Source organism: Octodon degus, unplaced genomic scaffold, assembly GCF_000260255.1.
Source record: "Octodon degus isolate 3935 unplaced genomic scaffold, OctDeg1.0 scaffold00044, whole genome shotgun sequence".
Taxonomy (NCBI): domain Eukaryota; kingdom Metazoa; phylum Chordata; class Mammalia; order Rodentia; family Octodontidae; genus Octodon; species Octodon degus.
Window position 1 is genome coordinate 6,692,264 of NW_004524620.1, and position 15,512 is coordinate 6,707,775.

The following is a 15,512-nucleotide window of genomic DNA, read 5'->3' on the forward strand; positions in this document are numbered from 1 at the left end:
CCCCTCTATCCCTCTCTCCCTCTCTGTCCCTCCCACCTCCCTCCCTTAAGGCTCCCATCACTACCCTTCAAGAAGTTTCGGTATTTATCACATTGATGCAAAATGTGAGAACTGATGTGTAGACTAAAGTACATAAAACTTTTCATAGAAATTCAGGGATTTTTTTAAAATTCTGTGAAAGCTTTAAACAGATGGTATTTAGTACTATATATATATGTAATTTGATATATATATATACATATATATTCATATATATATGAAGGAAATACAGATTTCAGACTGGAATTCGTGAGACCATTTTGACAAATTTTAATTTTCCATTGAATTGTTATTTCGATGCAACCACATGAGAAAGTGTATCCTGCCTCAACAATTACCAAGGTCCTTATCTGTTACCAGGATACTTTTTGCTCCAGTTGTTTCTTATGTGTCACATACTTACTCACAACAGTAAGCCACAGAAAATTAGATTTCTTTTTTCTCTTTAACTTTCCTAAGCGTACATTTTTAAATTTGCTTATCCGGAGGACCTACGTCTCAGTGCCCATGCTAGGCACGATGTTTTCGAAAGCAGAGGAAGAGCTACGGAGACGCTATGCTTGTCTGACCCCGCCCCACTCTCGCAGGCACTGAAGGTGGACCCATCAGGAGAAACCCAGCCGGGAATGTGGGCAGGCCCATGGTCCAGCGGCTTCCCGCCCCGCAGGACGTTGCCCAGTGCTTGGAAGTGGGCGTGTTTGACACACCTCCTTTCTACTCCAATTCTACAGACAGTTTCCGAAACACAGTAGAAGGCAAGTAAATGAGATGGGTCCCTTGGAATGCTGTTTATGAAAGTAAATGAAGAAGCCAATATCACAGCTTTAAAAAAAATTAAATACCATGTTGATCCTGTGAGTTGTATGGATCAAGCTGCCTGCTATGAACTGGTCGTGAATGCTGCTATTATAAGGGAAGGTGTTGGAAACTAAACTATGACCTACTCTTTTTTTTTTTTTTTTTTTCTTCTTCATTTATGTATTTGGTTCAGGATTTCACTACGCAGCTCAGACTCGTAGTGATCCTCCTGTTTTCAGCATCCCCAGCACTGGGATTACAGGATAACACCACCACGCCTGGACTCCGTCGCCGGCTCAATGCGCAAGGGAGTGGGGCTGCCACCCTGGTCCCTGCACTTTCCAAAGCAGGTGCTTAGTCCACTGAGCTATCTTGCTGGCCCCTATTCCCTACTCTTGTGCACTTAAAAACTACTTAAATTCAAATTTCCAGCAGCTAGCTGGCCAGTATATAAAACTATATCAAAGTTTAACATTGGCAAATGATATTCAAGATGGTTACAAAATAATTTACTTTTTAAAAAAGCATTACAATAAAAAATTCCAAATAAGCAGATGACATTCTGTAAAGCCTGGCTGGAGTACATGTTACATTAAGGTTGTATCATTCTGTAATTCTTTCTACAGTTTTTGGAAATTCAAATTAGCATCTAATTATTTACAATTTGGGTTGTTTATATTTAATGGCATTTTGATACTATTTTAAAGTGGAGCAAATATGAAATCCATGCAGGTGAAAGTATTCCCAAGAGACCCTTCAGGTCTTTAGTAGCAGTACAGATTCAAATCCAAACTTTCTCTCTTTAAATATAAATATGGGGGCTGGAGAGACAGCTGGCAAGCACAAGCTCCTAAGTTCAATCCTTGGTACAAAAGCAAAAAACCAAAACTATTTCTTAGAACTTAAAATCATAGGGCAGGGGTGATGGCTCAGTGGAATAAGCACTTCTCTGGCAAGCGCAAGGGTCTAAGTTCAATCCCTGATTCCACCAAAAAATTTAAAAAAAAACCTTTAAATCATGATTGATACATATATAAACTTTTCAAAGGAATACAATTATGCATAACTATAATCATATTATTATTAAATTCTAGCTTAAATATACCCTTGCACGTGTTAGATATGCCCCGACCACTCCCTTGTAATAGATTCTTCAGTCCTGCTTAAAGATACTTATTGGGATATGATTCAGTAAATAATTATTATATTTTGCCTAAACCATATTTCTAAAGTAAGGAAGTGAGAACTACCTTTTAAAACATCTGCAGATTGTGTTATGCTAATGCACAATTCCAAAACAATTGATGCTGACTTCCAGGCAGGATGTATAAAAAGAACAGTGCTTAGCTGTATGCCATGTGTAGTGCAGGCAATCTTTAAGTGTTTCTAGAATCAAAAAATAAGGGAATAAATATATGAAAATGAATGGATGGGTGGGTGGATGGATGGACGGTTGGGTGGATGGATGCACAGATAGACTGATGCTGTTACACAATGTTGCTTCAAGCCAACTGCACACACTTAACAGCTCCATTCTGCATTCCAGGCTCTGTTGGTATTTGTGGTCTGCTCAGTATCTATTCTGAGCTTCTCACTAATATAGTGGTACCAAGGTCACAAAGCCTTTTCTTTGTGAACAATTTCGTTCACAAACAGAAACATTTGGCAAAATTTTGAGGTTGTTTGCAAACTCACCACCGGGTAATGAATGTGAATGTGACCACCATTTCCAGAATCATGGAACAAACTAAGTTCATGAACAGAGAAGGTACCACTGTATAAAGAAGTATTTATCAAAAGTTCTACAAATGTCAGGACAGTAGGTTTTTCAGAAGTTTTAAACAGATACAGAGACGTAAAAAATTTTAATTTCCCCACAAAATAATTCTCCAAAAATAAACATGCTGACAGTCATCCAAAAGGAATAGAATAAGGATGAAAAGGAACATCTGGATAGGTAAGTTGCAGGACAATCAGAATGGTGTACTCCCAATTGTGTCAGCAGTTTTAGTGAAAACTAGAGTGTTCCACTTAGTTTCCAGGTAGAACAACTGTCAAAATACAATGTTCTATATATTTTGACTGGTATCCTTTGCAGGTCATTATTTTTAACCTGCTGACTACATTTAGAATGTCACATGACTAGCTTAACAGTATTCTAGTTTCTGAGTACAGCAAGGGAATGTCATCAACCATTGGTACAAAGGAGCAATGCTGTTCTATTAATGCAAAATTTAGCTTGACAAGCTTCGGAAAAATTGGTCCCCAGTATAATTCCTGCTGTTGACTTGAAAAATAATGAGATACATGCACTGTTTTCTATTCCTCTCATCCTGGCTTAAATCTAGGTTACAGTGATCCCACAGGAAAGTATGACCCTGCTGTTCGGAGTCTTCACAACTTGGCCCATCTGTTCCTGAATGGAACTGGAGGGCAAACCCATTTGTCTCCAAATGATCCTATTTTCATCCTCCTGCATACTTTCACTGATGCAGTCTTTGATGAATGGCTGAAGAGATACAATGCTGGTAAGACCCTTCCATGCGTTTGTACAGAGTGCTTTGCTTCAGTGGCATAGCTAGCAGGTCATGCCGGCTCTTGACCCAATGGAAAGAGAGAACTTGAGGACTAAACAACGTAAAGAGAGAAAGGAAAGAAGTTAGGAGATATGGTAGGGGCAAAACCATACATTAATATCAGCAAAATGGTTAGGGCAATGGTCCTAACAATTTCCATCAGTTTTTTGAAAATATAGTTAATGGATAGAATCCTCACCCTGAGTAACTCTATACCCTGATATCTCTGAACTAAGCAACTACATTGAATTCAAAATAAAGATAAAACATCTTCACTCTCTAGCCATTTACAAATATTTAAAACCACTTTGAAATTGTAGAAGCCTCTGAATTTTATGTAATAGTCATGTTAAGATGCCATTGATTTTTATCACTTCACAGAGCGAAGCAGGTATTTTTTTCTCATTTTTCCCACCAAAAAAGATCACCCTGTTTCCCCAAATTTCCTTCCTCATATCTTCCACCAAACAATCTCATAGCCTTTTAAAATGAATGAGGAAACCTTACATAGCTTTTCTCTGATGTCCCAGGAGATCAAAATTTTATATCCACACTCTACAGTTCTGGAATTTATTGCTTAATAGCCTCATATAATAGAAATTTTGTTCAACTTGAAAAGTTAATGTTGATTTTTGTGTCACACCATATGAAATCTCTTCTAAGCTAATTTCAATATGATATTTAAAATGCTATTTAAAGGGTCTCTCTACACTTCTACTCAGTTGAAAGACTTCCATTATTCTAAAACCATTAAAATGCTTCCTCTGGTTAAACATAACTTTCCGTATATTTAAAATGTTATAAAATTTTACTTGTCTTTACTTCATTATGAACATAAACATAGTATTAGAGGTAAGTTGTCTATTGGTGCATCCATCCAGTACAGCCCATTTCCTCTGTGTGTGTGTGTGTGTGTGTGTGCGCGCGCGCGCGCATGCACGCGTGTGTGTGTTGAAGTCCTCTAGTCCAACATGTTCTAGACATTTAATGGATAAATAAATTCAAATAGTTTATTCCATAAGAAAATGATTTAGGATAAAAGTAACGTGCACATAAATATTGTCATAATTTTAGACTTCACTGATTATAGTTCCGCTTTCCTTTTTGTGTGTATTTATATGCATAACTACAACCACAGTGAGTTATCTATCATTTGCAGGGTCAAGGTCCTTTTGTTCTTCAAGTGAACCAAGAAGTTAAGACTTTGGTGATTCAGTCTGGGTGTTGCAGCCTAGATTGTCCTGTCTCTCTATTACACGCTAATCCATAGCTATATTTCATGTATTCATTTTTAACAAAGCTTCCCAAAGTGTTCAACATCTTTTTAAATAGATTGCTTTCATTATCGGATCAACTAGAGTTAATAGGTTTAGGAATTATTCAAACCGTGTAACTTTTGTGACACATATAACCAATGGATGCTCAATAGCAACATGCAAGTTATGTTATCCAGTCATTGACAATGTCTTGGCTGTTAGAAAATGGAGAATCTTAGTATGACAAGTCACTTAAGTGAGTGTTATTTCAATTATGAAACATGTATTCTATTACCTTTCATATATAGATTAAAAATAATTATTTTATTTTCATAGTAATGTGCTATAGATTTTAATTTAAGCAGTATTGCTGAGGGCCAGCCAAACAGCTCAATGGATTAAAGTGCCTACAAGCAGGCACAGGGGCCAAGGTTTCGATTCCCAGGCCTGCCATGCAGGTCCTGCCCCTGGGGTACACTGAGATGTTGATTGAGACTGGGTATGGTGGCACACACCTGTAATCCAAGCTCTTGGGAGACTGCCAAACAGGTGGATCACTAGTAGTCTGATCTAGTAGTGAGACTCTGAACACCCTATAAGCCCTTCCCTAAAAATGAATGACTAAATAAATAAACAATATTATTGAATTAGAAAAATATCTTTGATTTTTATTTACCTCCTATTCCCTTCATTCAAACCATAGGAAGCTTAAGGTTTGTCAGTCCCCTTTGAGTAGTGAGGAGAGAAATACCATAAATGCAAAGTAGAAAATTAGTCTATGTAATTTTTCAGATTAGATTTGAAAATAAAGATACAGGACAAGCCAATACAAGTACTTATAAATTAAATGAACACTAAGCCCAATAATTATTTTCTTAAATGTATCATATGCCTGCAAATATCCCTTGGAAAACAATTTAATCCAACAACTGTTTAAGGAAAAAAGACAAATTGAAATATGAAATGAATATTTTTCAAGATCAATCTAAAAGTAGTGAATATGATTATTTTGCATTAAAATGTATACATATTAAAGGTGTTTCAAAAATCATAAAATTATTACAATATATTATCCACATTGAAATCTACCCAAAATATATGAAACTAGAGGGAGGGGCAGGATGAGGGAAATAGTTAAAGTTCATTCTGAGGCACACAAATCTCCCCAAACTTCATTAATCTGTGCAACAATGTGCATTAATTCAAAGAATCATATAATTATGGAATTAATTCTTAGGACCACACAGGAACACAAATCTCATGGTATAGTCAAAGGACACGGCATTGGTCTGTGCAACAGTGTGCTTTAGGTCCTCACATTAGACGTGCTGTAGCACAGTGCAAAGCATCAGGAACGCCAGCTACAACCACCCTAAATTCTAGCCATTACCATTGTGGATCTGAGCGGCATATGATTGAACTCCCTCTTTTTGGAAACTTATCTTTTCATCTTCTGAAACAGGGTTTCACTATGCCATTTAGGCTGGCCTTGAGCTTACTTTTAGCCGGTAAGCTCACAATTCTGCCTTCCCTCCCAAGCGCTGTGATTGCAGGCGTGCCACTCTTTAAAACAAAGAACTGAGTTAAATCGTAAACATAAAATCATTTTCAGAAGAAGCTGTTTGCACATTTATTAGAATGATTATTATCATATCTGCTGACTCATAAGAGAAATGAAGTAATCACACACACTCATAAATTCTTTCACAAATATTTTTTGAACGTCTATTAATTCTAGACCATATATTAATTAGCAAAAGTAGCGTACAAACCTCCAGAAAAAAGTTTTCCTCCTGGAAGTTCCCTGCCTATTGGTAGAAATCAAAATAAACAAAGGTAAATAACTATGCATTATAGTAGATGGTAAAAAGCCTGTAGACAAAATGAGAAGATAAACAAAGCAGGTGCTCAAGGTCACGAGGTTTCATCTTAAGAGAGACAGGCAGCTTTTGAAGTCTTGTGTAGGGAAATCACATGAACATACAATTGCTATTATTTTTTTTCACTTCAATTCCTCCATTTAGTTCCATGAATTTAACTTTATCAATTCAGCTGGAGCTGAATTGAAGTGAGCCTGGTCAAGGCAGAAAGATGAATGAAAATGGAAAGTGTAAAACTCTAAGTTATCAACCTTGATGAGTAATTTCTGCAAATAACAGCTGTAAGAGACTGGAATGAGAGCTGTCTAAGGACAGGAATTTTGCCTGCTTCCTTCAGCATGATGGCCTGTGTCTAAACAAGTGCTGGGCAATGATGCAAATCAAGAAGTGTTGATAAATAAATATTGAATTAGTTTTATTTATAGTAGATTTAAAATTCCAAATATGCAAACACTACCTGCCACTTCTTTCGTCAAGTAATCTTCCAACTAGATGCTAAACTACCTTTCTGGAGTTCATAGGATCAGGACAGTGCAGGTAATAGGCCTGGAGCAAAGAGGAAAGCTGTGCTCGGCTGGCCTTCTCACTCCTGACGTGCACAAGCCGACCTTCTGTGTTGGTTTTGTGGCATTCTGCTTAATTGTACATTCAATTGTGCAGAACAAACAAACAAGAAGAGTAACTCTTTGCCATGAAGAACCTACAGTTCCTTTTATCCCTGATGACAGAAACATACCAATAAGATAGATGCCTCTTAATTAAATGGCTTAATATTCACATATAAGAGCAGAGATGGCAAGAAATTTATTGGATTTAGGGACTTTATTCTTGCAAATTCTGAAATTTTTTTGCTAACAGTAATAATGTGAGAAAAAATTAATAATTTTTCTAAAAGGAAACACAAAGAGGTGAAAAAAATTTATATCATTTTATTTATTTATGTATTTGGTACAGGGTATCACTGTGCAGCTCAGACTCGTAGTGATCCTCCTGTTTCCAGTCTCCCCAGCACTGGGATTACAGGTGTGCGCCACCCACACAGGGCCTCTGCAGCTGGCTCAGGGCGCCCAGGAGACCGGCTAGTGAGGTCTGTGGTGCTGGAGATTGAACTCAGGTCCTTGCTCTTACCTAAGCAGGCGCTTAGTCCCCTGAGCTATCTCGCTGGTCTTAGAGATGAAAAATATTAATCAGAAATGCTGAGAATCAAGGACAGCTTACAAGAGATGTGTCATCTCTATAGCTTAAATTACAGATTGTGCTACACTGTATCAAAGATTCCTTTCCTTTGGCTTTTGCAAAAAAAGTTTAATAAATTATATTTAAATCATTTTTCATAATTCAAAATAAAATAATTGATAATCATCATAGATGACAAAACACTAAGCTTCCTCTTTTTAAATATTTTTTATTAAGTGCACATTGATGCCACATTCAAAATATTTGCACTATTTTGTGAAAGTCCTTGTTCTGCTGGTGTGAAACTTTCCTTGAGTCTTTGTTCAGTGGGAAATAGAACATTTTTTCAGGTTCCCTTCAAATATGGGATACTTTCAGGACATAACGATACAATATTACCTCTGCGTCTTTTTTTTGGGGGGGGCTGGCTCAGCCTACCCTTGGGGCCAGGCTGGCGAGGCATGTGGTGCTGGGGATCGAACTTCGGTCTCTGCACTTTGCCTAAGCTTACCTAAGCAGGCACTGTAGACCGCTGAGCTATCTCATTGGCCCGTACCTCTGTGTCTTCTAACACATTATCTTTGGAATATTTCAGATATATCCACATTCCCATTGGAAAATGCTCCTATTGGTCATAATAGACAATTTAACATGGTGCCATTCTGGCCTCCGGTTGCCAACACAGAAATGTTTGCTGTCGCTGCAGACACCCTCGGATACACCTATGAGGTGCAGTGGCCAAGTAAGTACTGAAACTGTATTTTACTGTGATGTGTTCCAAAAACAAGTTTGTTGTCTTTAAAGTCCAGTCGTCCTTGTGTCCTGAGGTTTACATTTCTGTTTGGATTTTGAAAATTTTCATTTGGACCTTTATTTGGGAACAAAGAGGGGATTTAACACTTGTTGAAAGCGTGTTCTGACCAGATACTGAGCAGATTATGTGCTAGTGTGTATCCACAAGCCTTGTACCTCCTCTGAAGTATGATTTCTCACTTCACAAATAAGAAAACCAAGCCTTAGAGAGGTCTGTTGTCCATGACTACAGTCCCTCCAAGGAAAGGAAATGAATGTTTGCCTCTGTCTATATAAATGAAGAAGGATTTGAATATTCTAAGCTACTTTTGCTGAGATTTTGAAATTCAAAATGTTCTTATTCAATTTGAAGTCTCTTTCTCAGCAAGGGCAGTAGAGCTTAGTGGAAAAGCAACAGGATTTAAATTTTGAACAATCTGGCCTCCAAAATCAACCATTTCTCACTAATCAAATGATGCTGCACTAGAAACTCAAACTGAGTCACCCACCTGTTTTTCGCTGGTAGAATGGAAATAAGAGTAACTGTCCCCAGGAGGAAAAAAAAAATTAGAAAGCAGCTTCAAGAAGACAGGTTTTATGTTAGAAAACATGGCCAATAAAAATTAAGTATGAGAATTTCTGTTAAAGTGTGCAAAAGAATGCCCACATTTGTGATGTCTAATTTTTTGTGATAACTATTTTAACGTTTATTTTATTTCCTGTTATTTTCTCTCTTAACTAGGCCGTAATTTTAGCATCTCTGAGATTATTACCATAGCAGTAGTTGCTGCCTTGTTACTGGTTGGAATCATTTTTGTGGGTGTCTCTTGTCTGATTCGCACCAAAAGAAACATGGATGAAGCCAGTCAACCTCTCCTTATTGACCAGTATCAACATTATGCTGAAGAATAAAAAAAAAAAAAAAAAATTAAGAGTCCTAATCAGTGTATGATCTAATGATAAGCTACTTTCACACATTAGAGTCAGGAAATAACCTGGCTGAAAATTAGCAGGCCAAGTGACTAAGTAGATTTTTCTTTCACTTTGTAACTCTCTTGCACAAGCATGTGTTATAATTAAAGCATTATTTTTCAAAACTGATAAAAGTAATTCATAATCTTTGCAATGGTGTCTAATTATTAGCTCTATATAAAATGTTTGGTTGTACCAACCCCGTGACACCTTAAAGCTAGCATGATGATCTTTGTTGTATTCTGAAGCTTGACTATGAAATGCAAATCACCTGATCTATTTTATTCATCTATAGAGGAAAATAAAGTTTGATGGTATTCATTTTAAAATAGAACACCAAGCACATCAACACTGTTAAAATGTAAAAGCATTTTCATTATTGATATAGATCAACAGATAAAGAAACAGCAGCATTTATTAGTTAAAATAAATTACATGGAGTTTTAATGATTTTTTTTTTCAAATTTGTCATTTTATTCGTATTTCAACACATTATTTGGTCTCAGGTTCTGCACCGCTATACAGTCACCATCTTTGCCACACTTTGAGTAAATGAGGGCTTCATTTTGTTGGGAAACAGCTGTCACTGTCTGTTTGCCACGGGGTTTCCCTCAGTCCCTTTGTTGAAGGAGGAGCTTCATACTTTCCATCTCCTTCCTCATGCATCTCTCTGCCTAATTCCCCTTCCACATCTCAGGGTCCTGACAGGAAGCACAAGGTCCCTGATATGCTCAACATAGTGTTCTATTCATTGGGTTTATTTGAATAGCATTCTGTCATCATTCACCCAAATCTCAAGCATTTGCAAAACAAAATATTAAAATATTGTTTTGTTTGTCCCGGTCCTGGTCCAGTTCTGCAAGAATGTGGTTTTTCCTATGATATAACATGAAGTACTTTTTCTGTTTTTGATCTTGTATATGAAGCAATATCTCCCAAATAAATTATATATGTTGCACATAAATGAACAGACATTATAATTAAAATAAATTATAGTGGTGAGAAAAAATAGCTATAGCAGTCACACCCTATATAAAACGGCTAATTTGATGTCTGAACTCAATGTCCAGAAAGCAGATTAAAATTATACATTCCTGATTAATTATTGTTTTTCTTAAAGCTATGTGCACAAGATAAGAAAAATATTAAAGAGTGTGATATAGGAGTATTTTAAATTCTCTTTTTTAAATGTACTTAGTAGAGGTCTACAAGGCCTCACTACACAGATTGGGCTCATAGTGATCCTCCTGTTTTCAGCCTCTCAAGCCCTGGGATTACAGGTGCACACCACCACACCCAGTCTAAATCACAGACTCAGCGCACCCCAGGGGCAGGGCTGGCAGGGCTGGCAGGGCACTACATTTTCATAAGAATTAGTCAATTGGTTCCATTAAAATATATTTTAATATATTAAAGTAAATACTCATAGCTTCTTAAGAAATTATCAAGTAGCAGTTTTTATATAAAACATCAATGAGACTAAATACCCCACCTTATATTTTTGGGCATTTTCTAATTACTCACTTCAGACACATTTATTAGCCATACACTAAATTTCAGTGACAGTGCAAGGCACTGTGGATTTTTGAAAGAGAAAGTCAGGACTGTAAAATTGAGAAGGTCATATTTGACTTCGGCTTCAAGGAATGCCAATGGATTTACCAAATATAAAAGTAGAGAAGGGCATTCTATTCAGAAGTGACAGCATGAGCGAGTCACAGAAGTTTTAAAGAGCACGGAACATTCAAAAATATAAAGTAGGTCACTGTGGTTAGAACATAGATTTCCTGGAAGAGAGTAGAAGATTAAATTGGGAATAAAACCAGAATGTCCTATGTGCAATCCTAAAACATTTGGAACTCATTCTATAGAAAAAAGAAACAGAGTAAACATATATTTTAAGAGATAACAGTGGCAATGACATTTATACATAAAATTGATGAGGAAAGTATCTTGGTAACTTTTCTCATTGCTGAGACAAAATACCCAAAGACCAAATTCAAGAAGGAAAGGTTTGCTCAGATCACGGATCAGTTCATGGAGGTTTCAGTCCATAATCAGCTGGCTCCAAGGCTGGGTGTCGTGGTGAGGGGCAACAGCTCAAGGTGGAAAAAGACAGCAAAAGAAGCAAGAATCAAAGTGGGGAACAAGCTCGTTTCCTGCTTTATATGCAAAGCAGGCTGCCTGCCCTAGAGCCACGTAGCGCTCACACCATCTCTGGGCCCTTCTCAGCCGGCAGGATGAGGATGTTTACAAAGTGAGGCCCTGGGCCCCTGCTGAGTCACTTAGTTTAACCTCTAAACTTCTCAAGTTGACACAATGTATCATCTACTTCAGAGAGTAAAGGACAGGTAATTATATCACTTTAAAGAAGAAGGTGATGTTCCAATTTTTCAGAGTTTCCCTTTAAACTTGGCTTTATTGCATAAGCTTCATAAATTAATATGGAATAGTTTATGGAGATAGAAAGCCTGTCCCAATATGAAAATTAATCTAAATAATTTTAAGAAAGCCGTCCACGTTATCTTGTAAATACAGCTGTGCCATTTTGTTTTTCTTACTTTCATCTCATGAACTTTCATTTGTTGTACAAATCTATAAGAGTTCATTATACCTATGTCAAATTAGTCATGACAAATAATACACAGTTGGTTGGGTTTTTCCCTCTTCTCTGCCCTCTCTTCTCTGACAATGAGATTATTATGCACTCAAGGGATGACAAATTCAACACCACTTTTTAAATCCATTCTTTTCTTTTCTTTTGCTTAAATGCTTACTTTTTGTACTTTTTTAATTTTAAAGAGAAAAAATAAAAATTAGAAATGATCCAGAATTTCAAAAATAAGATGACACAAATTCAACAATGGTTTTTAGATTGCATATTATTGTCTTCAGAGTAGTTGTTCAGATTAGCAGATATAAGCATATAAAATTGGTCAAAAAATTAAGTGCTAACTGTTCCTTTTTAAATGCCACACCTATTCTAACTTTTAGACCACACATGCAGTGAGTAAAAATGCCTAACTGGACATTCCCATAAAATCAAGAATAAAAACTATGCTACTGTGGGCCTTATTTATGTCCTGCCTTTGTTCCCAGAGACAGAGGAGTTCAGAGTTAATGCTGAATTACAGTCCCTTCAATTTTAAAAATTGGATACAAGGGAAAAAGAAAGTTGGGGCTAGTAATTTAAATCTCCAAGGTCTGGTTGTAAGATATTTGTTCAGAGTTCAGTTCATGAATATCAAACAACGTTATAAAAGTTTGGCCTTTTCTACATCCTGATTAGGATCTAATTGGACAGAAAGCTAATAATAAATGGGAAAAAAGATCTAAAATATTGGTATCACAAGAACAGAACCTGATTTTTAACAAAGAAATAAAATATAATAGCAAAATTGCAGAACACGCTAGTTCAAAAGGATGGCCATAAAATTAAAACATTACTGCAAGGGAAGAATGGTAGCAAACACACTTTATAAAGTAACGAGATTTAGTGAATTTCAAGTTTAATCAAAGCCAACTGCAGTGCTATTGGGAGGAGAATGGTGTGCAGATGACAGAGGAGGAAAGTGCTTTTATATTAAGCTTTATTAGCACATAAACAAAAATCTATCTCATTAAGAGTATTTATATACATAAAGCTATAGGATAAGGATCACAGTGAAAAACTAGAATTTCTTTTCTTTTTTCTTTTTCTTTTTCTTTTTTTTTAAATTTTTTTTAAATTTTAGTACAGAGTCTCACTATGTAGATTAGACAGTAGTAATCCACCTGTGTTCAGCCTCCCAAGAGCTGGGATTACAGGCATGCACCACCACGCCTAGACTCAATCAACATTGCAGCGTGCCCCAAGGGCAGGCCCCCGCACAACACGCTGGCGATCCAACCCTGCTGCTGCATCTGCCTAAGCAGGCACTTTAATCCCCTGAGCCATTTGGCCAGCCCAAAAAACTGGAATTTCTACCTTCCTATTTTAAGTAATATAACTACCGCCCTAAGAGAGATACTTGGAAGACATCTTTCAATTCTACTGCTTCTCTCAATTCCCAAACCCAACTAATATTGCTGTAATATGGTCATCAACTATTGACTGCTATACCCTAAGCAATGAACTCATCAGCTAAAGAAACTTTGCCCCAGAGGACATGGGACCAGGTTGGGCACATTTTTGGCTATTAGGATGGTTAGTGGTGGCATTACCGTCATCTGGTGCATAGAGGGTGGAGATGTAATTAAATGCCTTGTAATGCACAGGGCCACCCCTGTATTGGAAACTGTCCAAGCCAAAATGTCATTGGTGTTGAAGTCAAGCAGCCCTGTTTCAAGGCTGAAAGTCTAAACAACTCCCACAGTGTTCCAGGTCTCCAGAGGTGAGTGTGCCATTGGAGAGAGCAACAAACACCAGTATCTATTAAGAAGTCAATGTTTTGGCTTCCACCCCATATAAAGTTTAGGGACTAAGGAGCAAAAGGTAGGTACGGCAATATAATAGGACCTTCAAAGATTCACTCTGCTTAAATTTGTCTACCTCCTTCGGTAGGTAGTTTTCTGTTGGTTTATTTATTTATTTATAATGTCAGGACTGAAGACTAGCTGGCATATCATTATACATTATATCCATGCAGAGATTTCCCTTATTTTTTCAGAAGTGGATATGGTCCTCAAAAAAAAAAATCTTTTTTTTTTCTGAATTTAAGGGAAGGGTCCACAGGGTGTTCAGGGTCTTACTACTAGATTGGACTCATAGTGATTCTCCTGTTTACAGCCTCCCAAGTGCTGAGATTACAGGCATGCACCACCACACCCAGTCTCAATTGCCATTTCAGTGCACCTGGGTGGCGGGGCCGGCACTGCAGGCCGAGGGATCAAACCCTCGGCCCCTGCACTTGCTTGCAGGTGCTTTAATCCCTGAGCTATTTGGCCAGTCCCTCAAAATTTTTATTTTATCTCATTACCCATCCTAATACCCAAAAATGTGCACAACCTGGTCACATGTCCTCTGGGGGCAAAATTTCTTTAGATGATGAGTTTAGTGCGTAGGATATAACAGTCAAATTTTTATTATATCTCATCATTATATCTTATCCTATAGCAAAGCACTAGAGAACACTGAGGGATTTGTCTGACTGCTTGGTTGATTATTTGGCTCTTAGATTGGTCACTGTCCTGAATGAAATCAGAATTCTAACCGTTCAGGATAAAGCAAATGAATTCTGGATTGTGGCATGAAATAGTACTGCCTCAACAAATGAGAAAGCAAGACAGCTATTTACTTATAGAAATATGGCTGAAACACAGAGGATCTTCTTAAGGGACCTGACGAGCCAGTGTGACTCATACAGATGATTATAAGTTACCTGAAGAAGTGGCAAGCTGAATTGTAAAAGACCGTGAAAACCGGAAAAGTTAGCAAAGCAGAAATGTAGGTGCAGGGAAGAACGTGAACTATAACTCGAATTTGAAATGAGATTTTTAAGATCCACTTGATTGAAGTATGACTAACCTAAAAGAATTGTACACATACAATGTATGTAACTTCGACAGATAATTTTGAATCAAATATATACCCAAAGAATGATCACCAAAATCTATACATAAATATGACCAGCTAATCCAGAAGTTTACGCCCTCTCTCTTTATTTAGATCTAATTCCATAGCAGGTTTTAAGTCACACAGTAGAGCCTCACTAACTCTAAACAACCTGCTGGGTACTAAGCCGCGAGGACTTAGTTATCTTGTAAGGAAATGTTAGAGCCTTTAACGCCTTCTCTTCTTCCCTCTCCTTGAGTACTGCAGCTAGTATTAATTGTCTGCTTTTGTGAATTTGACTTTTTTAGAATTGATCTATGTGTGAAATCTGCAGTGTTTTTCTTTCTATACCTGGTTTATTTTCACATAGTTCTTCAGGTTCAGCCGTATTTCAAATGGAAGAAATTCCTCCTTCGAAGGACTGAATATCCTTCTATCATCAGCACACACATTTTTATCTATTCATCTGTTGGTGGACATTTATTTTTCT

The 15,512-nt window shown here is 37.1% G+C and overlaps 1 protein-coding gene across 1 annotated transcript in view; it reads left to right on the top strand.

Moving 5' to 3' along the window:
• Tyrp1 (tyrosinase related protein 1) overlaps positions 1 to 9,429 on the top strand; it is a 17,948-nt gene extending 8,519 nt beyond the window's left edge. The window contains exons 4-7 of the mRNA XM_004631707.2: positions 627 to 794; positions 3,186 to 3,365; positions 8,321 to 8,467; positions 9,260 to 9,429. Of these exons, the coding sequence (XP_004631764.2) occupies positions 627 to 794; positions 3,186 to 3,365; positions 8,321 to 8,467; positions 9,260 to 9,429 (665 nt within the window). The remainder of the gene's footprint in view (positions 1 to 626; positions 795 to 3,185; positions 3,366 to 8,320; positions 8,468 to 9,259) is intronic.
• The last annotated feature ends 6,083 nt before the right edge of the window (positions 9,430 to 15,512 follow it).